The following is a 27,190-nucleotide window of genomic DNA, read 5'->3' as shown; positions in this document are numbered from 1 at the left end:
ACCAACGGTGTTCTTACAGTAAAAGACAGCAGCAGTTGGTTCACAACCCTTATGGGTCCATTTGGTTCCATTTACTCTCAGAGTTAAATTAACACTAAGATCTAACAATCTACAGTGTAGAATCTAGATTGAGGTCTCGAATATAAAAATAATGGTTCCATTTGTACACTCTCAGAGTTACAGACCCGTAGGGTCCATTTGGACCCCTAGAAACAATGTTGGATCAGAGATTATATACACACATATTCTTAAAGAGTTGGATTTGGAGATGGAATATAATAATGCTATTTGGAACCTTTGCACCCCATCATAAATCAAAATCTGTTTTGTTTTACTCCAATGTTTACAGACATACTTTACCACAGGAAGAAAGAAAAAACATTCCTGAATTGCTAATTTTGTATTTCATTTATTTTTTGGTGGTGGGCTGACCCATATTTGTATCACTGATTGAGTCTTTAATACATACAAATGCAAATATATACAATTTGTTGGCCTGACTGCAAAGAAACATCTACTATCACATTTACCATGTTTGAACTCAATAAAAAAAACTAATACCTCCCCTCTCTATCATGTTTAACAGTAAATGTCTTCCCTGAGGAGCACTGAGCCGAGAATGTCACACTCATAAAAAGGACAAATTACTGTAGCTAGCATATTACATACATGAAGGCACTGACGTGACTTGCTGTAATGTGCGCCAGAAGTTAGAAAAAAATGTTATGTTACTAAGGCATTTTCCCTGAAGTAACTCCTATGACTTTGAATTTCTTTCACTTACTTTTCAAGTATCTATTTTTTTACTCAAGGCATGAAATAAATTACTGCAATATACTGTCATTATTACAAAATTATCACCATATTTTTGCAACGTTCCCCCCGCCCCAAACTATACAGCATGACTATGTAACTTATATTCACTTGTTCTTGCCTATCAGATGACCAAATCGTTGCATGAATCGCCCCAGTTTGTTTTCGCCAGCTGTATGTGTCTGATATGTCGAATAGCTATTAGCAGAAAGATCCCCTGAGCTCCTCACAATGGAGCTTCTGTCCCTTTCCGAGTTATACGTGACCGTAGTCATTACTTGTTTGTCTGGGGGCTTCCTCTCAGTGCCGAGGAAATGCTCAAATCGACTGTATGCCTTCAGCCTTCTAGGTTCTGGGACGGATGAACCAACACCATCCAAAGTGACTCTTGAGCCTAGTTCCTGCTCTGATACAGCGTCCATCCTTCTCTTGCTTGCATGCTGAGCAGAGGGCCGGTCCATCTTCTCCATGTTTGGTAAATCACTGATTGCATTTTGTGATCTGGAGAGACTTGACGATTTGTCCTTCGAAGGCGTTTGCTCTAGAGCAGGTGATTTTCCAACGGGAGATTCTGCTGGAGTTACTTTTTGTTTGGATCCTTTTTGTGATCTAACAGAGTTCTTCCTTTCCATTTTTTCCTCTTTCCGAGCTGATTTATGTTCATCTGACGTTGTAAGCAGTGACTGTACTTTGGACCTCACCAGAGAGTTCATCCTCTGGAGTGCAGGCACAGAGCTCTTAGCACTTTGTTGTGAGCTCACAGACGTGTTTGATTCTGCCAAACTTGGTTTTGAAGCAGCCATGTCCTCGTTGCATGCTGCTTGCTTTCCATCGTAGAGGGCAGCTGAACCTGGGCTATGAATTAGACTGCCTCGAATTGAACTCTGATCCTTTGTTCCCCCAGACACCAAATTCACAGTTGGAATAGTTCTCTCTTCTTTGGGTGGCATTGGGTTTCCCCCCTTTTGAGCATCAGGACCCACACTGCAAGCTAGCTTGTTTATCGACACTTGACTTCCTCTTGCTAGGCCATCCTTCTCTTCTGGGATTTCAAACAGAGAATCCATTGCTCTTGAATGCCTCACGTTGAAGGATTTGAGTGTAGAGTCCTTGGATTTCATATTCAGATTACCTGCTGAAGTTGTCCTGGATAAAGGTTCTTGCCAGATGTTTGCATTTGTAATGTCTCTCTGTGAAGCTGCTTTGACTGCTGGTGTGAATGGTTGCTCTCTTTCAGTCCGACTCTCAGTACCCTGGTTACCCTGTTGACCTATTGCTTTGACCCCTCCCCTATCTCCATAGTCAGCTTGTTCCATGCTGACACCAGGCTGCATTATCTGCTCCAATTCCGCCATGCTATTACTTTTGTCCAGATCTCGTAACAATGGCTTCCCCCTAGATCTTTCCAGAGTTGCAATTGCAGAAAACAGTGACTCTTGGCTCTGCCGTGGACTGATGACCTCCTGCAGACTGAGTCTTTTCTGCCTATTCTGCCTTTCCTCCTCCAACCTCGACTTGATGTCCAAAGATCGTTTATTGATGAACTGTAATTGATTGTCGTTCAAGCCACTTTGACTTCCGTGCGGGGAAGTCACATCGTATGGCATGTCTGCGGGTGCATCGATGTTGCTCATGTACGAGTTGATTTTCCACTTGTGGAGGGAGGTCTCAGAGTTGAACGGGATCAGATGCTGGTCAGAACCGTAGCGAGACTGATGTTTTTGATGGAACAGATTAACCCTGCTTGTCAACATCGGATCCTGACCTCCCCTCAGTTGGGTCCCACTCCTCCCTTCTCTCATGAGCTGAGATGTGGCGTTCAACCTCTGCAGGTCGCCAGCGTAACTGTGCCCCCTCACCAAGTTATTCATGTCAGGGTGATGAGATTGGTTCAGCCTGTCTTGCATGCTCAGACCCCGGGTCAATGCCCCGCCATTAAACCCATTGTCTTTGACACTCCTTAATCCATGCGTGACTCTGGATCTCATGTGGATACGGTGAAGGGAATGCTGGCTGGAAGCAGGGCTCTGCAGGAACAGCGGCTCTCTCACGGGATGCTCAGATGGCTTCTCCTTAGCCAGTGGAACAGAGGAACGAGCGAACAGACGGCGAAACTCCTCGTCGTAAGAGTCCACCAGCTGACCGGTGATCACCAGCACCATGCTCATATTGATCTTCTCAAAGGACCACATGAAGCTGGAAGGAGAAGACAGTAAAAGGAAGTTAAGCAATGCTCACAGTTTCCAGAGCGACTCACCAAAATTCACTTTTACTTTACTTAAAGGAATATAAACCTTGTCCATTCTTGCCAAAATTGGTTTATTTACCAATCCTCCATATTTGGACAAGACTAATGTTATCAATTCATATTGATAACATTAGTCTTGCCCAAATATGGAGGAATTGAGAAGCATAGTGAAGAAAAGTGTTCATGTCATGTACTGTACTGTACTGTACTGTACTGTACTGTACTGTACTGTACAACTATCTGGATAAGAACTGCAACAGCATGATGACACAAAGACCTGACTCACCTGTACGTTCCATACAGAACTGTTTTGCAGTCGACCAGCATGAACTTCTGCTCTAAAGCTCCATGGAATTTGGCCCCAGATCGGCATTGATACTGCTGTCCTCGTACAGTTCGAACCCGGACGTTCTGGTTGAGAAACAGAGGAGAATCCCAGATTTAGTGATACAGTGCCAAACATCTACACACTTGTGTGCACACGCACGCACACACACACACACACACACACACACACACACACACACACACACACACACACACACACACACACACACACACACACACACACACACACACACACACACACACACACACACACACACACACACACACACACACATACTGTGTGAGGGCATCAACTTGTGAGGGCATCAACATTTTAGGACAGCGATTTTATGAATGCCAATTTATAAAATTAAACAGCCATTTTTAACCCTAAGCCTAAAGCCGAAACTAGCAGATCAACAAATTCACAACGTGTCACATTGTGACACGTTGTGAGCTTGTAGATCTGCTATTTTCGGAGCAGTACACCATCTCACAACTAAGTATAAACTTAGTTGGGAGAACCCACAACCGACCCCAATATGAATCTATTCCTAATTGCAAGCCTAACTCTAAAATCTTGTTTAACTATAAAACAACCGTTTCTCTAGTGAGGATCAGGAACATTTTCTCAAATGGTACTATAATTGTGGGGACGTTGGCCCTCACAAGTATAGTAATACAAGTCAGTGTGCACGCACGCACGCACGCACGCACGCACGCACGCACACACACACACACACACACACACACACACACACACACACACACACACACACACACACACACACACACACACACACACACACACACACACACACACACACACACACACACACACACACACACCCACGTCGCATCACACCCTTTGCGGTTGCAGACAAGATCTAACATGCATCCATGTGCTACGGAAAACATGAAAGTTGGTTAGAGAGATGATTACACCTAAACCATTATAAGCGTTTCATGTTGCTAAAACTCTCCCACAACAGTTTATCTAGGTGCTGGTTTAACAGGAACATCCAGGCTTGATGAATGTTTCCCAGTAATCCTGTGCCTTACTGTGGAGTAAATGTCAGACATAATCCATTAATGCTCCTGCCATCAGAGCGAAGGTCATGCTGCTGCAGCACAACCTCACATGGATAAAATCCTCAGTGTTCATATAACTTTGACCCTAATGGATCTGTTAGGGTCTTAAAAAACACTTAAACCCCATATGTTGTTGAGCGTACACTCGCTGTTTTCGCTCTACATTAAATGTCTTCGCTGAAAATAGCAGATCTACAAGTTCACAACAACGCGACACGTTGCGATGCGTTGGGAGCTTGTCGATCTGCTATTACCTGCGAAGGTTTTCCCAGAATGATGCTGGGGTTTAAAGGGATATTTCACTTTCAAACATGTTTGGGGTCATTTTAATGTCTACTCTGGCTTTTGTGAGCACCCCAGACAGTTTTTAAGTTGCCGTATTTAGATATTTGATATTCATTTTATCAGACACGCCCCCTTCCTATACAAGCCCATTGTAACTTCAAACTCCATTTTAACCATGATAGATTCAACGATTCATCGGTTGTGGTGATTGATATTGGCCTTCTAATGCCTTAGGGGGCCGTGTTTTTTCAATTACTTTTTTCATTTATTTTGTGTGTTTTTGGGGGAAAATGTATAAAATAAAATACAATAATAAATTAAATAAAATGGATTTAAAAGAAATTGAGAAGACACGGTCTCCTCACAATATCAATCACCAGAACCAAGGATGAGTGTTTTTGATGAGGTTAAAATGGAGTCTGATAAAATGAATAGAAAATATCTAAATACTGAATCAAGCAACTTAAAAACTGTCTGGAGTGCAAACAAAAGCCTGAGTAGACGTTAAAATGACCCCAAACATGTTTGAAAGTGAAATATCCCTTCATATTCTTAACTCTGAGAATGTAAGAATTGACCACAGACTTTAAATGTATGACTGTGTCTTTCTGCCTGCTTTTACGGCATATGAAACAACACACAAATAAAAGATGAAATGATTACGTTATTCAGATAATAATAATTGTAGATTTGATGTGGCATTACCTTCAGGTCTTGGATCCTCACACCCAGCCTCTCTGCCATGGTCAAAAAGCTGTTGAATTGGAAGCAATCCAGAAGTATGTAGACGATCACTCCTCTGAGCGCTGCTGTCACGATCTCCTTGAATATGTCCACATCAGTGAAGACATCCATGGCTACAGCAATAAGCTGTGAATGAAAAGGACATAGGCTTGTTATAAAGGCATGAGATGGGTTTACTGAAGTATGGGGATTTGCAATGCAAAATGCAGTCTGACAAAGAGCCAAATGTTCTGTAAGCGTATAATCGTTTTTGAAAAGGCAATACACTTTGACTTTGTAGTCAATCCAAATCACGTGGACAGTTGACAGGGTATTTCACTTTAAACTTTTCTGGGTAAACAAATTTTACACACGCCCCCCTCCTATATAATATAAGCTCATTCAACTTCAATCTCTATTTTAACCATGTTAGATTCATTTAAAACACACGTCCCTGCTTCTGGTAACTGATATTGTCCTTCTAATGCGTGAGGGCCCAGGAGCTACGATTTTATTGGAAAAAACACGGCCCTCTCACACATTAGAAGGACATTCATCAGAAGCAGGGACGTGTGTTTTCAATTGGTCCAACATGGTTAAAAGGGCTGCGCTACTGAATCTGTCGAGAGCCCCGTTCAGAGCGTGTGAGCATTGGCCTAGAGTGGGCGTGCCTTCAGATGAGGAAGCAGGCCGCGCTTTACCCAATCAAATGTAGTGGGCGGGATTTACATCTGTGCGTTTGCTTCCCACTGGAAACAAACCCAAACTCATTTAACAAGCGTCCCCGGAGCCGACAAAACAACGGAAAGTTAGTAACATTTTAACTTGTTCTTCCATCATAGAAACAAGTGGGCTTATAACCAAAACGATCGATGTTCCGTGAGAGAAATGGTGTTAGTGTTCCGTGGAGAAATGTTGCTAGTGGGAATGAAAACATAGGCGCACCACCGGAAGTGGAGGGCTGAGGGCAGAGACAAAGCGCCGGTTTCCAGTCATCGTTGGTCTATTTAAATCACTCCCCCCAGAGTCAAATGCAAAAGTGAAAAACGCTGGGGGCGCTGTTTTTCCTTTTTACCTGGGATCCCAGATTGCCACACACAGAAATGTGTGTGGGGAGGAAAGAAGAACGGAGGAAAGAAAACGAAAATGACCTCAGAAGTGTTTTTAAAGTGAAATACCCCATCAATGTGAATGTGTCAGAATAAGACCATTAGCTAAATGCCTAGGAGATAGACCTAAGACAGACAGAACAGGTTTCTTTGTCAGAAGGTTATATATTTGCATATTGTTCTCTGTGTGTTCCTTTGTACTGCAGTTTTTTGTCCCTGGGCCCTATCTTGTGCGCTGCCTTACCCCTTATCCCTAAACGTATTAGCCATATTTTCCCATTTTGAAAAGCATGTTAAAATAGTTCAACTAGCCGATATACGGTATATCGACATGTTGTGAGCTTGTAAATCGTCTATTTGAACTATTTTAAAATGTTTTTCAAAATAGTAGAAAATGGCAACAAGGTTAAGGGATAAGGGGTAAGGCTGGGGCCTTACCCCAGGGGCCCCCAAGATGGGGTCCACTGCCTCCCACACAAATTTCTCTTACAGGAGACTAATAAATTGAACCTTAAGTTAACCTTATTGGCAATACAAATGTCAGGTTGTAGATACACAGAGGTAACATAAAAATAAAGACCTCATGGTTTGGCAACCTCAGTTGCAAACTGAGGAGTAAGCTTGCCAGAATTGTCTAATTGACTATTAAAGGTGGTGACTACGGGACAAGTCGTTCAGTTGAATTAATCATCAGATAGCAACATGACACCGCACGACATGTTTATCAAACACACACAGAGAATATCGTTGCTGTCGGGGCAGAAACCTCTTATATCCATATTGTAACTTTTTGTGTATTTTTTTGCAAAATTAACGCCCCTACATGATCATACTAACTACAGCGTCACACAAAAAGCATCAAAAGTAGCAGATAGCGAAAGTCTCCATGAATTCCACGCCGCTTCGCGCCGCGTTTCGAGCTTGTAGATCTGCTACTTTCGCTATTTTTGAATTTGAATCCTGAATGTGAAGATGTGTGAGTCATAACTGATACAGACGCTCTACAAAGCAGATGACAGTTGAACAGTGACGTCCTGTATATGAGGGCATGCAGCATCTTGATAAAGGATGGCACATAGCTTCAGAAACACATATCTTTATATGAATACGCAGCTTAAGAGTAATTAAGCATATTTATAGGATTATGAACAGATACTGGGATGTGGGCCAAGCCAGCCATGCAGGGCATATTACCATAGCGCTACAATGATATGCTGCTCTTTGTTACGTTCTTGTTTTTTTTTGTTTATCTCTTATTATGCTTTTGTTTCTTTTTCATGCTCTTGTGTACCGTTGAATTCAGTGGTGGAAAAAGTATTCAAATCTTTTACTTAAGTAAAAGTATAAATTCTGCAATGTAGAAACACTCTGTTACAAGTAAAAGTCAGGAATTCAAAATTTACTTGAGTAAAAGTTCAAAAAGTATTGCTATCAAAATGTACTTAAAGAACCAAAAGTAGAAAGTGCTCATTATGCAGAATGTCCCATATAACAAGTTTTCAAATGTATAAATTGTATAAAAATATTTTGAAAATTGCGATGTGATGCATTGTGAGCTTGTAGATCGGCTATTTTCAAATGGCCGAAATGTATATAGGGTTGAAGAGGGTAACATATGTTTTGTAATAATAATCCAAATTTACAAAGTAACTAGTAACTCAAGTTTTCAAATAAATGTAGTGAAGTAAAAGTACAATATATGCCTCTGAGATGTAGTTGAGTAGAAGTAAAAGTATTGAAAACTGGAAATACTCCTGTAAAAATACCTCAAAATTGTACTTAAGTACAGTACTTGAGTAAATGTACTTAGTTACTTTACATGACTGGTTGTGTTTTTGTGTCATGCCATGCAAGCCAAAGAAAACTTTCCACTTTGGACAATAAAAAAGTTGGATCATATTATGTTGCCCAATGTCCCTACATTAAGTATAGACAATCAATTATTAGGTAAAGACAGGGCATGTATGTCAGCAACAATACACACACAGTTTAAATGTGTGAATTATTTCCACTTATTCAGCGGAAAAAGTAATAGCAGCAGCTGTAAGCTGAGATTCATAGTCATTCAAGCTGAGACAAGTCAGGCACTTCAGTTTTAGACTGGCATTGGCATTAATCTTCTGCACGAAGGATTTACGTGGCAATCATTAATGTCTTATCTCGAGGGGGAAAATCTTATAAGTTTGTTGGTGAAAAGTCCAGAATTATTATCCTTGATGTTTGTGATTGGATATAGAATAACGTATCATTTTTCTATATGGCACATCATCTAGGCCTTTTGCACTGGCCTTTAGTACTCGATGAATGAAGTCATTCTGACCACATTTTACCATGAAACGATAAACAACATAAATGCCTTCCTCACCTGCTTTGCCTCTTGAATTTGCTTACGAACAACCTCTTTAATGGTCGGCGTGTTTTGTCTCGGTGGGTGAAACAACAGGCTGATGTTGGTGTCCACGTTCTCACACATGACCTGTGGCCAGCCCAGGTCAAGGTCAGGCACCTCCTCATCCGACTCGGTCGGGAAGTAGGTCGACGAGCTGCCCTTCTCCGCGGGCTTTGCCTCCGAGTCGTCCGCCTCTGAAACCGGTAGCTCTGCATTTTCCAAAATGAAAAATATCTCTTCTTCTGAGAGAAAGGCGCCAATTTGCTCGGATTTGACAAATTCCTCGTAGGCATCCCTGCCTCCGCAGAGCAGGGCATAAATGGCCAGTCGATAGGCCTCCTTGTAGTGCGGTTGTACGTACAGCGGGGCCACGCTGTCCTGCTGCTGGGACGACAGGCAGGACGGGTTGGACTCCATTGTTACCCACAGGGGATCTCTGGGCCTCAAACTGGTTTGTTCTTTACCTTCAAAGGAGCAAGTCATGCAAATGTTATTGGGTAATAAACGTGACATGCCGCCAACATATGTTCCCGCATGCATTTAGGCTATGTTAAACGCTAAACAGATGAGTCACACACTGAACTGAAAGGAGAATGTGTTTGAAAATAAGCCAAATTAAGGACAAATCATGTAACCTAAGAGTTGGGGAAAAAAATGGAACAGAAATCATGTACCCTATTTTAAGTTGTTCATCTACTGATATGAAATAAACCCCTGCTGGCAGTAAACTAGGCTATACCTGTCCTGAACTGCCTGTAAAGAAAGGAAATAGTTATCTTTATGAAATAAATTACTTACTTCATGGCTGCTGAACGCGGCACACTGCCTGCTTGTACCGGACAATCACACACAACTCATGCTGATACAGGTTACAAAGAAACACAGCAAAGCATTCATTCTTGGCAGCTGCACTACTGTATACAGCATGTTAAAGCTAGCAGCCAGTCAGTCAGTCAGTGATGGGTGTGGAAACAAACAGCCTGTTGTACCTGAACCAGACCCTACCTGTGTGTGAGTTACACCCACACACCTGAGGCAACTCTCTTTCGCTGCTGACATTTTCTGTTTGAGTAACCAGACAGACAAAGAGAGCCTTTTATCTCTGCTGTTGACTGTGGGTTCAATACAACATGTCTGCATGTGAATAGAGAATATGGACAGATCTGCCACTATTCATAGAACATAATGCTACTCCTCCTAGGAGAAGTGTTATGCAATGTCAATAATGGTGGACAGTATTGAAGTACATTTACTTGAGTACAGTACTATAAGTACATATTTTGAGTATCTGTACTATACTTACTGTAATATTTTTTGGAAACTTAGGAGTTATGACTTTTGAATCCATTACATTTCTTGCAAGGGAAAAATGTATTAACCACTTACACCCTATGTTTCAAATATAATGAAAATAGCAGATCTACATGCTCACATGTTGGGCACTTGTAGATCTGCTATCAGTATAATGTTTTATACTTTAATCCAAGTACAAATGTGACTGAGCAACTTTCACTTGTAGTTGACTATTTGACCAGGAGTATCTATACTTTCACTCAAGTACTGGGTTTGAGTACTTTGTCCACCACTGGGTAATGTATAGTTGCTGCAGTGTCAACCCAGAAATAAACACAATTTCTATTCTATTCCATTTTATTCTGTACTAAGGGCTCTATCTTGACCCGAAGTGGCAAAACACACTATTTGGGGATTTAGCATGCGGCGCAAGGAGCATTACTGTGCAAAAGTTGCTATCTTCCGAGACCATACCTGCGCTAGCCGTTCTATTATGCATAGGTGTGGGTTGGGCGTTACATTAATAAAATGTAACGCTCTGCCCATGGAAGACCGACGTTGCCTTGGAATTAATATTATATTTGATACACAGAATTATCACTCACACATTGCTGGTTATAGAGAACTTTAAATTACAGCAATCTGCTTGTGTTCTGGATGAATTAAACAAAATGGTCTAGTGTGCTTATAGCAAACGCAGATCAAACAACATTGTATTTGTCTTTGATAAGCTTAACTGGCAACTGCTGATAAAAACACAATTTATTGAGACAAGGAATTAACAGTCAGACTGTTGTGGATTACAGGGCCGACTCCCAACATTTCCATTGCAGACGCGCTCTCTACCTAACAAATTTGGCATAGCAGGTGGTTTTAGAATCCGCTATGCACTTTCACAAACATGTGGGCAAGATAGCAATTTCAGGGATATTGCAACAACATGCCCACGGCCACACCTCCAGGCACAAATAACGGAGTCGGCATGATGTATAGCGGGTATAGTACGGCCGTAAGATACCGTTTAGGGACAGTGCCAGCTGCCTTGTGCGTAATTCACGGCTGGCGGGTGATGCGAAGGGGTAAGGCGCCGCCCAAGATAGTGCCCCAAGTGTGCTAATTATATCATAGGGTTTACAATCCAATCAAGCAAGAAGAGGGAAACATATATTTCAAAGACAACAGAAAGAGGGTGATAAGTAAGGTTTATTGTCAACACAAAGCGTGGAGAAATACATTCGAACCGGACAGTCCTCTCTGGTATAGTAACAAGGGCAAGAACTAATACAGCCCCACAGTGGCCGGTACATTCTCAAATGAACCAGCCGGTTTCACTATATCACCTGACACTTATTGCTTTAGAACAGGACCTCCAAAACAATGGTTGACAAAAGTTGCTGGTACAGAATACTAGACAAACATACGAGCCATAACACAAAGAAATGCATTGCATTTGGCTGATGTTTGGTGCTAAATTCCCACCATGGAGAACACCGGTCCTGTACCAGACCCCTACGTGGTTTCAACTCTCTGACAATTCATTAGACATTCCACAAGAAAATGTATACAGGCATTCCGCTATGTTAAATAGAGGAAGGTGCAGCTTTTGAAACACTGAACATGACGGACGGTCTACCCTGGCCATTTTGTGTATTACACGTTTTCTCACCTTGAGAGCGCAGTGACCATTTAAATGACATACGGTATCTAAAACTGACATCTACATACACATTAAAGTAACAGCTTTTTGGTTTCACACTCATGCCAAGGATCAGTAACCTCTAATGCCCTCACTGCCCTCTTTCTTACTTCCTAGGGGGGGTTGGGGACTTAGAAAATCGCGAGGAGGGGCGAGACGCGCTCGGGGACATGGGCGGGACAGGGGTGGAGGCCGGGGTGGAGGCCGGGGTGGGGCTCTTCATGGACGGAGCCGGGGTCGCGGACTTGGACGGGGTAGGGGTGGGGCTCTTCATGGACGGAGCTGGGGAAGGAGTCGGGGTCTTGGGAGGAGGCGCGGGCGTGGCCGCCTTGGGCTGCCCCAGTTTGGGCTCGGGGATCTGCTCGCCGTGCCTGTAGACGCTCACGGTGATCTCCACGAACTCCCCTCCGTACTTGTTTCGCACGTTGATGCTGTACTTGCCGGAGTCCTCGGGAGTGACCTCGGTGATGACGAGGCTGGCGAACTTGCCGCCCTCAAATGTGACTTTGGTGTGCGGGTTGGACGACACCTCCGACTCGTTCTTGAACCAGGTGACCTCTGGGGTCGGCTCGCCCCACACCGTGCAGGTGAGGCTCAGGGACTGAAGAGTTGAGAGGAAGAATTCAAGTTAAGAGGTGAAATTTGTATAGTGCCTTAAAGTGCATTAGAGATCTAGAATATTAAGAATATGCCTACAGTAAAGTACATAGAGTAAAACAAATTACAAAAAGTAACATACAGTAGTAAAAATAAGGCATTAGAATAGTTAGCTGACGTTGTTAACTAAATCCCAGAAACAATGGATGGGCTTCATGAACTTGTGTGTAATGGTGAACATCCTGTCCATTTACATTAGATATCTTGTTCAGGTGATAAGAAAGGTAGACGTAATTTTACCTTATGCTCCATAATAGTGACCACATCAGGCAGGCCACCGACCACTCTACCACGGTCTGAGAAATAAAATAGAGATCAATTATTTTCTGCTGACTCATGCTCTCTGAGGAAAAAAAACTGCATGATATAAATGTTCTCTGTAAAAAAAAAAAGAAAGCTTCACTGAAAATCATAGACCTACATTGCAAAAAGATTATGGCCAGTTGGCCATGAGTCAATATTTCATTTTAAATGCGGTTTACAGCTGTATCAGGATGTGATTTTTCCAACTGTGCCCTTTTCAGTTGTTACTTCTGTGTTGTAAACAAGCACTGCTTTTTAGGAAAACACTAGGAAAACACTATGTAACAATAATATCATATATTATACAACAATATATTTATTTTATTCTATCAGTTTATAGTTATAATCTGGGGCAAATTTGGTTTAGTGAAACGTCACCGTCTCTAGTTGGGTGAAAATAATTGAAATGGGATTAAAAAAACAAGACAAAATTAAAAGTCATTAATACAGTATGCCTTCTAGAGATAATAATATACTCACTCTTCTCAGCAAATGCTGCAGCTCTGTAACATAAGATAACAACGTTAGAAGATTGTTAATATCATTATAATTTGTAAATAACTTAAATTTACATGTTACATTATAGGATAAATTGTTTAAAATGACTCACTTGAGTCTAAGGTACTCTTCATAAGCATCAGTGTATGCTGAAATAGAAAACAAAAAAGAAAAGGAAGTTAGGACATTTCTAAAGTAAATTACACAGTAAAATCATCAGTGTTAATTTGACTCTCAGTGTACTAATGCAGTGGTTCTCAACTTTTTTTCAGGCTGTGACCCCCCAAAATAATGATATTTGAACTGGGGACCCCTTCACCCTGATAAGCACTTCGAATGTAGGATTTGAGGCATTACATTTAGTTTGACTCGGTTCCACTCGGGTCCATTCGGTCTCAGAGTCTCAGAGTAAAATTTACACTAGAGTATACAGTATAGAGTAGATAGTTGTACAGTGTATATGGTTCCTGTGTCTAGTGATGATCCATCCCATCGCCCACCTTGTCCAGAGAGGTCAAAGCTACGGGCGTATGTCTTGACACCATCTGAGATCTCGATGGTGTACTGTCCCTTCTCTCTGTCTGTGGGATCACAGATCTGCATCCAGGCCATCTCTGCTGTACCACCAATCCTCATCTTCTCAGAGGAGGAAATCTTGCTGTCCCTGTGAGGATCATGTCCGATATGTTAGTGCAGGCTTAAACACTAAGCATTCATTGCATGCATATTTGTTTATTTTTTATTTTTTATGCTATCTTAACCCATTAAGACCTGAGGCCGATTAAAAAAAAAAGTTCTAAATCCTAATGCTTTAAAAAATATATATATATTCAAAGATTTGCACACATTTTCAAGATTTTACAAAAATAGCAGATCTACAAGCTCATAGCGCAGTACTCGGTGCCGCGCTATGAGCTTGTATATCTGATATTTTTGAATAGCCAAAGAAATCTTAAAATGACACAGACGGTCTAAATGGGTTAATTGATTTTTCTGGGGACCCCCTGGAATCCCTTAAGGACCCCTGGGGGTCCCGACTTTGACAAAGAAAGAGCCCTTTCAACAGGACCACAATGGAAATAAAGCGTTTAGCTTTCTTGTGTCTATCCTTTCGACGTTTTCCTGTGTACATTGCTTTGTTCTGTGCATATTGTCAATAAATACAAATAAAAAAATCAATACTTGTGCTTCCAGGTGGTCTTCATCTCCTCTGTGTAGTAGGTCATGTAGCACTGCAGCCTGATGCCTTCAGGAGTACACTGGAGAACCAGCTCTGAGGCAGACGCACCTATCACCAAGCACCACCAAAACACAATCATGTTTAATACAATCAGAGCCATATTCATCAGAATCATCACAAACAAATAATTAAACACAATCATATTCATAGTATTAATATTGGGCTCTTTTCAACAACACAAAAGGGTATTAACCCAGAACCTTCCATGACCTGAAACTTCCCCATGAACCCATGAAGTTCTGTGAGTTTTTCATTATAACAAGAACCAGGGAGGTACTTTATTAACAAAACTAATTAACACAATCTATCTCCAAAACTGTTACTTTTCAGGATTCAAATAGAAAAATAGCAAAAGTAGTAGATCTACAAGCTCAAAACGCGTCGCTTCGCACCGTGTTTCGAGCTTGTAGATCTATTACTTTTGAAGCGTTTGTGTGATGCTCATTTACGAAAAAATACAAAAAGTTAAAATATGGAGATCAGATGTTTCTGCCCGACAGCAACGATATGATTGTGTTTGTCTGTATGACATACAAACAGATAAACACAAGCATATTGATTCACCAGGTCGTAGATGGCTCTTTAAGAGTGTCTGCCAGTGGTTAAAAAAAGGATATGTCACCATATTGGAGAAGTGACAATAACACAACATTGCATAATACACTTGCCTGGAAGTACAGTATTTGCTCAATTTGTGGTGTAAAAGGGCACAAACAGAGGTTAACTTCACTACATGTTTTCTTTTTTGGCACTCTTGCACAGCTCACAAACAACAACTTATTATCACTTAGTGTACTGTAGGCCATTAGAAATACTTCTGTAAAAGGTTGCTCAACACATCGTGTACTGTATGTAATAAAGCTAGTGGTGGCAGTAACAGGAAAGGGTGCGATAAGATGATGAAATTCAATTCCTACCAGCGATGTGGGCAAGGGCATTGATGATGTCATCAAACACTGCAAGACAGAAAACGAAAGATCAAATCAGACCGTTTAAGGAAGATGAACTAGAAAAACTGCTCCTTAGAGCACAGGTCTCAGCCAGGTCAGGTAGGTTATTGTGGGCCAGCAATGTTTTGGAATTCGCCAATCAGGGTGGAATATAGATGGCCTGGCGGAGACAATGGGCATACAACAGTAAGAGGTTGACCATTCACTGGTATTGATCCTAAGGTTGTACCTTGGCCAGAAATGTCAATCACAGATGTGTCCTTTCCTCTATCATCACTGACAGTTGCTTTGTAAATGCCTTGGTCCTTTCTGGAGAACTGAGAAAACAAACACCATACTTAGAGGAACATTTAAACAAGCAATTTTGGATCGATCAATAGAGCTCTAGATCAATCGCTAGACCAATAGATCGATCGCTAGATTTTTTTTTGGGGGGGGGGGGGGGGGGGTTGAATGAAGTGACAATCTAAGGACTTTTAAGACCGTTTTAATACCTCAAAAAAAGAAAGAAAGAAAATTAATAAATACGGCCATTAGGCCTACTGCATCAAAAGTAAATCAACAAACTATGCTATAAATATAGGTCAAACTTTGGCCAAATTGGCAAATAATATAAGAATGAGGCAAACATTGCAAACTAAACATAATGCCGTGGGGGGTCGCGGCCTGAAAAGGTTGAGAACCACTGGATTGAACAATATATTATGGCTGAAAAAATCTTATGGTAATCAATTCATAAGCTGAGTTGAATAAGTTCCTTCATGAGTGTCAGGGTGTGTGCCAACCGTGCCATGAATATTTTACCAGCTGGATGGGCAGAGCAGCGGTGCCAGACAGGACATTAGTGGGAGTATCAAGAACAATCTCATCTTCATCCTTGTACCAATGGAAAGTAGACTCTTTCTTCACATTCGCCAACTGAGACATACAGAACACAGAGAGAATGTTTTTGTGACAAGCCTGAAAAACAATTATATGCTGAGAAAAAGATACATTATCTGTTTTTATAGCAAGGTTTTTTTCCTCAAGATTCACCTTGAGAAAATATTATCTGTTTTAATATGATGGTAAAACATGTTTTAATTATTTTTAATTCTGTATTACCTGGCAAACAAGCAGAACGGTACAGTCCGTATCCACTGTGAAATTCAGATACTCTGAGAAATGTGGGCCTGGAAAAGAAATCACAGAAACATGTTACATTATTCAAGATATTGCCAGTTCTATGCAGGTTATGTCAAGAGACAACTGCCAACATGTACAGTACAATGATACTGGGTCAAATACTATTTACACATAAATAGTTCTAGCCTATGCTAGAACTATAGTTGGAACATTTAGAATAGCATGCTATTGCACATCAAACAGGCAGGCCACAGCATCAGTTCCTTTAAATATGTACTGTAGGTACAGAAAAGGTGGATAAGCCCATCAGAGGTGTCAACCACAAGCGCCTGTTACTACAACACGAGACATTTTATATTCATTACCTCATGGTTTGAATGAGTAATGTGACATCAAGCCGTTCCTGTACTTGTTTTTAATGGTTTTAATCATGTACACACTTCACTGTCTTGGGTGGGTCCTTTTTCTACCTGCAGGTCCTCTTTATTGTATTATTTTTCAAACCTTGTGTATTTGGGACATGGGTTTTGTATGGGGGACTGATATTGATATTTAGCATATTGGTTTCTATTGTCCTTATTTTAGACACTTGATGAGAGCAATAACAGCATCTGTTCATTTTCATTCCATGATTGCTGACTTGACATGATGACTTAACGGCTGATCATTGTTAATTGTGTAGTTCATGTATCCCAGGTGTCTCTAACCATGTGATCAATGTGAGCATTCAAACGTTTAACAAGGGTTTGGTTATTGGACAAGGTTCCAGAGTAGGTTCAGGGTTTTATGAGGGATAGAAAGGGCAGTGGGTTTTAGACTGGTGTAAATGTAATTTTGGGGAAATAATTTGTCATTGTTCATTGTTCATGACTGTCATGTTATGAGATGTATTTGTTATGTGTATGAGGACCACAATGGAAATAAGCCCTGGACTTTATTGTGCCATATCCTCAAATTGTTTAAACTTGCATAATGACTTTTCAACTAAACTAAAGCTCTGCCCACTTGATTCCACTTAACCACCTGACACACGTCCTCTGTATTATTATACCCAACGAAGACAGGTCGATACGTTGTGTCTGTCTGCCTATAATAAATATTTGGGAACATTGAAGATGGTGCGCATATTTTTCTCTCCTCAACATTTTAAAATAGTCACATACTGCCAGTTAATTATCCAGTCACTTAAATGTATAAGTTGTCATTAAAATGCAGGCATGTATTGTGTTATCTTGCACCTACACAGTATTCTACCATAGGCTAAAAATAACCTATAGAGTTTCAGGCGCTAAACAATAACACAGCTGTCCTAAAACATGGGAAACACCTGTTAGAGTTCTTAAAATAACTAGCATGCAAAATGCAAATGCAAATGTAAACACCTGCTAGGAGGATGTTGACATGGGTTTGTCACATGTCTCCTTACAAAAACACAAAGTTTGAATGTCTATTTTTATTCCTTTCACATGACACTCTGTCTGTCATTCGTGTCATTGTTCAGTTACCTTGCTTCCTGATGTGTTCTTTCCTCTGGAACTCCGCCTCCTTCAGAGCAGCCTTAAACACTGAAAGAGAACATTCCCACGCACAGCAATGTAAATATATGGCCTCCAATACACACATATTATCTGCATGTCAAAACTCAACTGTACTCTCTGTTACTCTTCCAGGACATAACCGTAATAGAAATAATTTCCTAATTTGTGCATTAAAAGTACTGTATTTAAAAATACACTTTTTGTTAATACAAACAAACAATGTCATGTTATGAGATGTCATTTTTAGGTTATTTTTAGGTTTTTAGGTTATTCTTTGCCTAATACAAAGTGTTAAGAAATAAGATAATAACGGATTAATTGTATGCACACAGTAAAAATCCTCTGTGTTAATTGAAATGATTCTGAGATGATTGATTGATTGATTGATTTAAATTTTTATTCACAATATATATCACAATTACATTTATAATACTTTTGTCTAAAAGGTCCGTCCAAAAAAGTCCTTGCGGACTTTCCGTTGAGGTCCTTGGTATTCATTTCATAGACATATATAGTAGCAACCAAACAGTTCAAATATCACACAGAAATACGATACGATACGATACGATACGATACGATAATACTTTATTGTCAGTTTGCACTGAAATTTGTCTTGCGACCCAAACAGCCATGTATGCAACATATAACAGTACACACATTTGACATGACACAAGAAAACAACAAAATACATACATAAAGACATGCAAAGACAAGAGTAATGTCCTCCACTCAGCTTACAGAGAAAATAACACTACAGTATGTACAAAAAAAGCAAAAAAGCATGGGGGGCGGGGCAGATACCTTTTTTGAGCACAGGAGGACTGGCTTGGGCAAAGCAGATCCGACACTCCAAAAACACCATCGCCTCTGACAAGCCATCTTCTGCCAGAAGAACATCTGCAGGCATGCTGCCGTCTGTAAGAGACTGGCAGTTGTTGGTGGACCTTGAACATCAGCTGAAGTTCCCCAGCCATATTGCAGTCACCTACTGTACCTGCGACCAGACATTGTCCTTGTGTCTGAGTCCACCAAGCAAGCAGTGCTGCTGGAGCTGACAGTCCCGTGGGAAGATCGCTTGGAAGAAGCCTTTGAGAGAAAGCTCTCCAAGTACGCAGTGACTGGTCAGCGACTGTCAGCAGGCTGGTTGGAGAGCCATCCGCAGTACCACCAATGCGGCAGAGAGAGCCTCAAGATGGCTGTGGCTCAAAAGAGGGGGGCCATGGAGTCATGGTAGCTAGCTAGCCATCTGGACACAAGCTGGGGTCTGAAGGGGGAGGACTGGAGAGTCAGTGACAGCCCGGAGAGACGTCAACCGGGGCAGAACGGGTCGGCAACCCAATCTGCATCCTCTGAGAGGAGGAACCCAACCAAGCTACGATGAACTTAATGGAAAAATACCCCCAGGGGTGCCCGAGAGGGGGGGAGGATGAGCACCCCAGTCGACAAAGAGGACGGACACAACGGTAACAGACCCAGGCAACGGACAAACGACTATGAGCAAGCAGTGTACATGCGGTAAAGTCTGCAAGAACATCCATGGCTTAAAGATCCACCGAGCGAGGATGAAGTGCCCGTTGGGAGCAGAAGCAACACAACGCACAGGTGTTACACCTGGGGAGACGCAGGAGGTGCCAGGCCCGGAAAGCTCCGGAACATCTTACTCAAAGAATCAAAGAGCTGTAAGGATCCACAACATCAGACAGGAGATGAAAGTGCTGAAGTACCAGTACAAGGCGGCAGGAGAAGAGGAACGCACTGGCCTGGTCCAGCTAATGTGCATCCTTCTGAAAAACATCTGAGTTCTCCGCCGGGCCGAGTGGGCGGCAGTGGCTCAGGGGTAGAGTGGCCGGGTAGAGTGAACTGGAAACCGCAAGGTTCCCAGTTCGATCCTGGGCTGGGGGGCTCCCCCAGAGTTAGTGTCAAAGTGTCCTTGAGCAAGACGCTGAACCCCTAATTGCTCCCGATGAGCAGGTTGGTGCCTTGCATGGTTTCCTCTGCCATCGGTGTATGAATGTGTGTGTGTGAATGGGTGAATGTATATGCACAATCTATGTAAAGCACTTTGGATAAAAGCGCTATATAAATGCACCATTTACCATTTTACCATTTATCGGAGGCGGCGGATACGGTGGCGGTGGTTTCCATTTGGAAAATTCCATTTCACACAGCCTAAAATCAGGGTTGCATTGCTCATAGGACGGCCTTGCAACTTATTTACAACCTATTTGACCAGGAGCACGCGCAGGCACATGCATAGATTTAAAACAACTTTAAATTCACACCTCAAAAAAGTTTACAAAGGCTCCCGACTCACACCAGGCGAATTAACATAGGAATGAGCCTAGATGCATATCAATTGTCCATTGTGTGACCTGTAGTGTAGGTGTTAAGCGACTTGCGTGTCACGTCATTAAAATAGAGTGCAATCACGTTCCAATTCAGCATTGCAACACTGCCTAAAATACATGTTATTAATATACAGGTATATCGTCTCTGTCGGGTGGAAACCTCATATGACCAAAACTGTTACTCAAGTAGGGTCAAGTTAGCCTGACACTCAGCCTGAATTTCGTTCATTTCGTTTCACTCCATTATTCAGTCTGAAAGCCCTCTCGATGCAGCCGTTTTCTGAGATGGGGGCGTGGCCAAAGTTGGACTCTTTGGCGATTGGTTCATACTGGATTATCCCGATTCCGATTCGCCGTACAGATTTTCAATCGAGAAAACTCCGCCTTCGACAGTGTCACCAGACCCTGAATGCTAGCGATTCAGGGGGTGGAGCCAGGCTAGGGTCAAGTAGTTAATTTACACAAAAAGTTAAAATAAGGAGGTTTCTTCCCAACAGCAACGATATTCATGTGTATTTAATCAGTCAGTCAGTTAGTCTCTCTCCTCCAACAGTGTGACATGATGTGAAACAGAGACTTACCATCTCCCACCAGCACCAGTGAACTCTGGTTCTTGGCCTTGCCGTCAGTGATCTGAACGGTGTAGGTTCCCTCGCTGTTCTTGGTGAAACTCTCCACTGTCATCTGGATGACTCCAGTAGCCACGTCATGGCTGATCTTATTTCCCTGAGAACCAACACCACAGAGACCTTTCTTTATTAAATGTTATTAGTTTATGTAAGTTATGTTATGTAAGATAAGTTAAGATAATATTTCCGTTACATAACCTTTTGCTATTTCTCCCTCGATGGACATTCCATTTATCTTACGTAATGCTGTGTATATGTATTGCTACTGGTATACACATTCCTAGAGTGTAGTTAAAACTGCAATGTGGAACTTATTTGAATTAATAAAAAGTTATTTTAACCCATCTGTATGGGACGTTATTACAATAACACTAGCACATCTGTATAGGCGGTGGTCTTCCATTGAGAAATTTAGAGCCTGGTGTCAGACAGTAGGACACCTACTGTTTGACAACTTTAGTCCTGTCTGAAGCTCATAAGCACAATATCTCCCCTGGACAAGCTATAGGATTGCACCTTGGTCGAGTGGTAGAAATCTGGTTTCACATGTGACGTGGGACACATGTTCAAATTGCCAGGTGGACTGCGTTGTTGTGAGCGTGTATGTCTGCTATATGTAGGAGCATAAATTATGCTTAATAAGAATGCATGGTATAAAGCAAAATAAAATCTCATGATTGAAACATTTTCCTAATTTGTGATTTGTGAAACAGCACGAGAGGAGACATAGAAAATGTAGAATTGTGATAAAATTGTGATTTGTTGGTATTATGATTCTAAACCTACAAGTTGAAGAAATCACAGACTGTGGCTTTTAACCTTTGCTTGTGTCTGAACATGTATTCTATTGTTAGACAACCACTTCAAATACTCTTTAATCTTAAAATAACTAATAACTGAAAATAGCCGATCTACATGCTTACAACACGTCGCAGCGTGACATGTTGTGAGCTTGCAGATCGGCTATTTCCGGTGCGGGACATGCTTTCAAATGACTGAAAATCAGTCGTGGTGACTGAGAACTTTAATCCATGAGAATGAAGAGGTTGCTCTCTCTCTACCTCGCCACTTTTGACCTCTTTGTCGTTGAAGATGAACCTGTAGGACACGGCGGGGGTGAGTTTCACGGCCTGCAGCCAGAAGCGAACATGGCCCTTCTCCAGAACCTCGTAGTTCAGACCAAGTTTCAGGGGAACAACTGGGCAAAAACAAAAATAAAAACCATGGATTAACACTCAAGTAACAGCTAATCTTCCACAAGTGATATATTGCACCAAATAATAGGTACTGTAGCAATTGTGTGATACTGGGATGTTCACCTGATATCCTGTTCTCTTTGCACTGTACTTATTTACCCTATTGTTTGTTGACTAAGGTTCATGACATTTCATCTGATTTTGCACTTGTAAGTCGCCCTGGAGCGTCTGCTAACTGCCTAAATTGTAAATTGATACGTCTTCTGAATTAAGGCTATTTGGAGACTCTGTTCCCAAAATAAAAAATACAAAACCCCTCCCTCTGAAGTGATTTATTTTCAAGGTCCTGCCCTGTTGAGGTGCATCTGCAACTTCAATTCCTTGGAAGGGTAAGTACGCTACTAATGTCATAACCCTTCACATTAAAATGTACTGCCATGTGTGATTTGACATAATTGTTTCTGATCAAAGTCTTATGTTCAGATATTCAAATGTTTAGTTCTCTGTTGGTCTTACCGACATTTTAATGCGTATACTGTAGAGTACAACATATTTACTTATGAATGTTATTCTACCCTTGAGCTTGATTTTCTTACCACTATGAGGGTGGGAAAATGTGTCATATCCGGAATAAACAGTAGGAGCTAACAGTTTGGGGACTCTATTACTATTTTTATGAGAACATGTTAACCTTTAGCCGTGCCAACCGTGCCGTTACAATAGCATGATTTCCTAACAAGTTCATACACGGATAATTACCCCACGGTGCAAAAGAAAGAAAATGCTGAGGTGTTGAATACAGAAGTCTGATTTCACAACCTGCTCCCAAATGTCACCTGCTCTTTAATACACAAATCTCAGCCTCTTTACAAATACTAGGATCCTCACTAGATAATACACTCCAAAGCTTGTTGACATTGTTAACAGACAACCTAGAAGAAAACAATACTAGCTGCCTGACACACTGTATTCACTGATTGAGTGTGATTGAGTCACTGTATTCACTAAAAAGTGAATAATTTATTTTCCCTTCCAACGGATAGTAGATAACACAAAGGAACATACTAGCATCAATACCTGTCACTATTTACTGTCTACACAGTCATGGAATATTGGACAAACAGGTTTTCAAATCTAATTAAAAAGTAATTGATGCGGAAAAGTCGAGAACTTGAGCCAACTTAAACATGATACTTACTTGGATGCCTGATGGCGTGGCTGAGTTCCAGCATGGTATTAAGGGCTGCAGAACGAGATTTTATCAAAAAGAATATTATTACACTGTCACTTAATAGCCAACACAGCTAACAACAAAGCTGCAATTACTCCTACAACAAGAACATTTCACTATGTGATGGACAATAAAGAACTTGAGACCTGTTAAGCTAGATTTATACTTTGACGTTCGATGGTGTCGCTCACTGAAAGTAGCCGATCTACAAGCTCACAACGCGTTGTGGCACATTGTGAGCTTGTAGATCTGCAATTTTTGGCGAGCGACACAGTCATATGATAGAGTTTGACTGCTGTGTTTCTACTGCTCTGCCAATAAGGCTGCTTGGTCAGGGGAGATATTGCATTATGAGCTTCAGGCAGTACTAGATGTCAAACTACAGTAGTTGTCCAATCCAACCTCAGGGTCTAAATTCATCTATGGAAGAGTAGGAACGGAGGACCACTGCATATGTGCTACAGTAGTAGCTGTAGTTATATTGTATTAACATACCTCTACCATACAGATGGATTCAAATAACATTTCAAGGATTGTAGCTTTAAATTGTGATGATTTAATGGATATTCTAATCTACACCACCTACCATCTTCAGTCAGAGTGTGGCTGGCAGAGACACCATCAGTGTCGGTGACAACAGCAGAGTATTTGCCCAAATCCTCTATATCTGGGTTGGTGAAGGTCAGCTTGGTGCTGATAAAAGAAAGTACAGCAAGAATAAGAATGGATAAAAAAACATACATTATCTCTCAGAAAAAGAAACTGACAGAACCATGCAGGCAACTTTTTTAGCTATCCAAATACACATGGTGCTACTGTTAATTCAAATTCTTCAGTGTGTTGTACTGTAGTATAATACAGTATATCACCTGAAAGTATGCATCTATTATAGCCTGTACTACTCTCAGACTAAATGTATTCATCTTATTTCATTTTTATTTTCATCCACACTGTGTAGGAGGCGTACGAGTACCAGAAGTACAATACTGCCTTCAGTGTTGCCACAGCCGTATTGTCCAGTAAGTAACACATAATAAAAACCATGAACCTTGAAATCCAGTACTTCTAAAATGGTGTTTGCAAAACTTCTCTTTTATGAGAACAGATGTATACAGTTCTTCATCTGAGAGTTAAATACATAAAGGACAAACTAAACTAAGCCTGGTGAAACATACAGTATCGTTGCTGTCGGGCAGAAACCTTGTATCTCTATATTTTGACGTATCATGTTTTTCTTTCCCTGTAAATGAATGCCCTAGTAGTTCGTTATAAGAGAGTTTCCCACAAAAGTAGTGAACATAGCCAATATACAAGCTCAAAGTAATGGTTTTGGACATGCAACCCGACAGCAATGACATTGTCTCTTTGTATCTATATTATTCCACAGTGCACACACAGTGTAAATCTGCAGTTCTTGAGACTTCAGATTAATGTTTGCATTAGCTGTATAGCTTCATTTGAGGTTTGACAGGTTTGCTTACGTTCTTCCTTTAACTGAAGCAGAGACTCTGGAGGATTCACCAACTGCTTTGTAGTTCTTGGACCACACAAACTGAGAGGTCTCAGAGATCTCACAGGCCTCGAAGGACAGGAAGATGTCTCCGGTCTCCTCGTCCACGCCACAGTTGATCTCCTGGGAGCCTTGGAATTGGAAAAAGAGACATGTCATGATGCTGACTGTGACATACTGTACTTAAATACATTATGCTTCTATTTACAAACAATATACCTTATAAAAGAAATGTGATCACAAATACAAAATAAAACATATTTTTAAATAGTATTTTAATATTCTAAAGGGACCCATGGGCCCCCCCAAATTTTAAATTCAATATCTGATGTGCCACTGCAAGTTGTGGGATGTAACAGGAATTAAGTAATGGACTTTGTGTGCAATACATTATTTGTGTACATCAAAGGTTCCCAAACTTTTCAGGCCACGACCCGCCAAATCATATTTGTATGTTGGTTTGTTTACTGTTGACTGAGAAAACAATGTTGCACATTAAGCAAATATCTGATGTGCCACTGCAAGTTGTGGGATGTAACAGGAATTAAGTAATGGACTTTGTGTGCAATACATTATTTGTGTACATCAAAGGTTCCCAAACTTTTCAGGCCACGACCCGCCAAATCATATTTGTATGTTGGTTTGTTTACTGTTGACTGAGAAAACAATGTTGCACATTAAGCAAATCATCTGGGGACCCCCCAAAATAATTTGGGGTCCTCCTGACCCACTGGTGTACATCATCCTAGAGCTTTTATTACCTGCAATAGCCTTGGCACACACAGGCTCAGATGGCGGGGAACCTCTTCCGACAGCATCAGCATTGACAGCACGCACTTTGAACACATACGATTCACCTTCCACCAGACCAGTCACCTGCAAAAAAAAGACAAACATCACATCTTCATCTCATTGTCACTGGAGACCTGATATCTAAAGCCCAGTTCAGACCAAAGATTCACGATAGGAGGAAATGGTTTTGGAACGTTGCAGAGGAAAGGTCACGTCACCTCGTTGCAGGTCAGCTGATGCCGGCTGATTAAGTCACAAGAGATTCAACTCTGATCACACAAACAATTTGCTTACACAAATCTGCCTTTGTAACTTTATACACATTGTACCTCTCTCTCTCTCTCTCTCGCTCTCTCTCTCTCTCTCTCTCTCTCTCACACACACACACACACACACACACACACACACACACACACACACACACACACTACACAATACAAGCTCACAACGTGTCACATCGTGACTATTTTCACCCTGTATGAATTTGAATGATAGTGTGGATCTTACCGGCAGGTAACGATGGCCAACAGCCTCAGCATTCAGGGTGACAAAGTCCTTAGAGCCCTTTTTGGCCATTTCCACATGGTACCCGGTGATGGCACTGGCCCCGGTGAAGACTGGAGCTTTCCAGAAGACGACCAGAGAATCACCTCTCACTTCACTGAAGCTCAGGTCATAGGGTGGACCTAAGAGTCAAAACATAACACCCATGACTGAACATACCGTACAAAAGGTGAGAGTTCACATGAATTATAAACCTTAGGATGACTTGCAGTCTAAGAGTTTGACCATGTATTTATATATAAAACACAATTTGATTAAAATGTATAATTTTTACCATGCATTTAATGGTTTATGAATGATTAGTGTTTTGTTGTGATGTCTGACTTGACAGGAGTACCAATCTTAGCTGTCTTGAAGGTCCACCATTAGTTGTGGTTAGGCATCATCTAGCAGGTTAACCACATTGGTTTACCATATTGGTTAACCAATGTTTAGCTCATGTTGTGTTGAAGGTCGACCATTAGCCGTGGGTATACAATTACACTTCATCTTAGCAGTTTCGCCACATAGCTCAAATCTACCTACAAGTGACTTGAAAACGAATGCTTCTCAGCAAAGTACAGCTAAGCTGACTCGCGGTTTGCATACCACGACCTTAATGACACCTCATTTGCTAGTTGAACCACAATTATGA

General features: G+C 41.3%; 2 protein-coding genes across 4 annotated transcripts in view; both read right to left on the bottom strand.

Annotated features, from left to right (window-relative positions):
• Nucleotides 1-231: 231 nt before the first annotated feature.
• LOC311059326 (uncharacterized protein) lies at nucleotides 232-9,970 on the bottom strand. Its single transcript, XM_084077137.1, has 5 exons — nucleotides 9,785-9,970; nucleotides 8,963-9,450; nucleotides 5,471-5,635; nucleotides 3,348-3,472; nucleotides 232-3,009 (listed from the first exon to the last, which is right to left on the bottom strand). The coding sequence occupies exons 2-5, from the start codon at nucleotides 9,401-9,403 to the stop codon at nucleotides 921-923; spliced, it is 2,820 nt and encodes a 939-aa protein (XP_083933263.1). The 5' UTR covers nucleotides 9,404-9,450; nucleotides 9,785-9,970; the 3' UTR covers nucleotides 232-920.
• A 1,494-nt stretch (nucleotides 9,971-11,464) lies between these two features.
• The window catches only part of myom2a (myomesin 2a), a 42,665-nt gene continuing 26,939 nt past the window's right edge, over nucleotides 11,465-27,190 (bottom strand). For all 3 annotated transcript variants that reach the window (XM_084074253.1, XM_084074255.1, XM_084074254.1), the window contains 18 exons: nucleotides 26,500-26,678; nucleotides 25,962-26,076; nucleotides 25,172-25,331; nucleotides 24,277-24,383; nucleotides 23,658-23,702; nucleotides 22,325-22,461; nucleotides 21,216-21,360; nucleotides 18,254-18,313; nucleotides 16,728-16,795; nucleotides 16,428-16,541; nucleotides 15,853-15,940; nucleotides 15,591-15,629; nucleotides 14,616-14,721; nucleotides 13,934-14,097; nucleotides 13,546-13,582; nucleotides 13,416-13,438; nucleotides 12,873-12,928; nucleotides 11,465-12,576 (listed from right to left, as the gene is read on the bottom strand). In XM_084074253.1, coding sequence (XP_083930379.1) covers nucleotides 12,082-12,576; nucleotides 12,873-12,928; nucleotides 13,416-13,438; nucleotides 13,546-13,582; nucleotides 13,934-14,097; nucleotides 14,616-14,721; nucleotides 15,591-15,629; nucleotides 15,853-15,940; nucleotides 16,428-16,541; nucleotides 16,728-16,795; nucleotides 18,254-18,313; nucleotides 21,216-21,360; nucleotides 22,325-22,461; nucleotides 23,658-23,702; nucleotides 24,277-24,383; nucleotides 25,172-25,331; nucleotides 25,962-26,076; nucleotides 26,500-26,678 — 2,138 coding nt within the window. In that variant the 3' untranslated portion in view covers nucleotides 11,465-12,081. The remainder of the gene's footprint in view (nucleotides 12,577-12,872; nucleotides 12,929-13,415; nucleotides 13,439-13,545; nucleotides 13,583-13,933; nucleotides 14,098-14,615; nucleotides 14,722-15,590; nucleotides 15,630-15,852; nucleotides 15,941-16,427; nucleotides 16,542-16,727; nucleotides 16,796-18,253; nucleotides 18,314-21,215; nucleotides 21,361-22,324; nucleotides 22,462-23,657; nucleotides 23,703-24,276; nucleotides 24,384-25,171; nucleotides 25,332-25,961; nucleotides 26,077-26,499; nucleotides 26,679-27,190) is intronic.

This window comes from Gymnoscopelus microlampas (assembly GCF_963454915.1).
Source record: "Gymnoscopelus microlampas genome assembly, chromosome: 2".
NCBI classification, from domain to species: Eukaryota; Metazoa; Chordata; class Actinopteri; order Myctophiformes; family Myctophidae; genus Gymnoscopelus; species Gymnoscopelus microlampas.
Note: the sequence above shows the minus strand (reverse complement) of the source record. Positions and strands in the feature narration are given on the sequence as shown.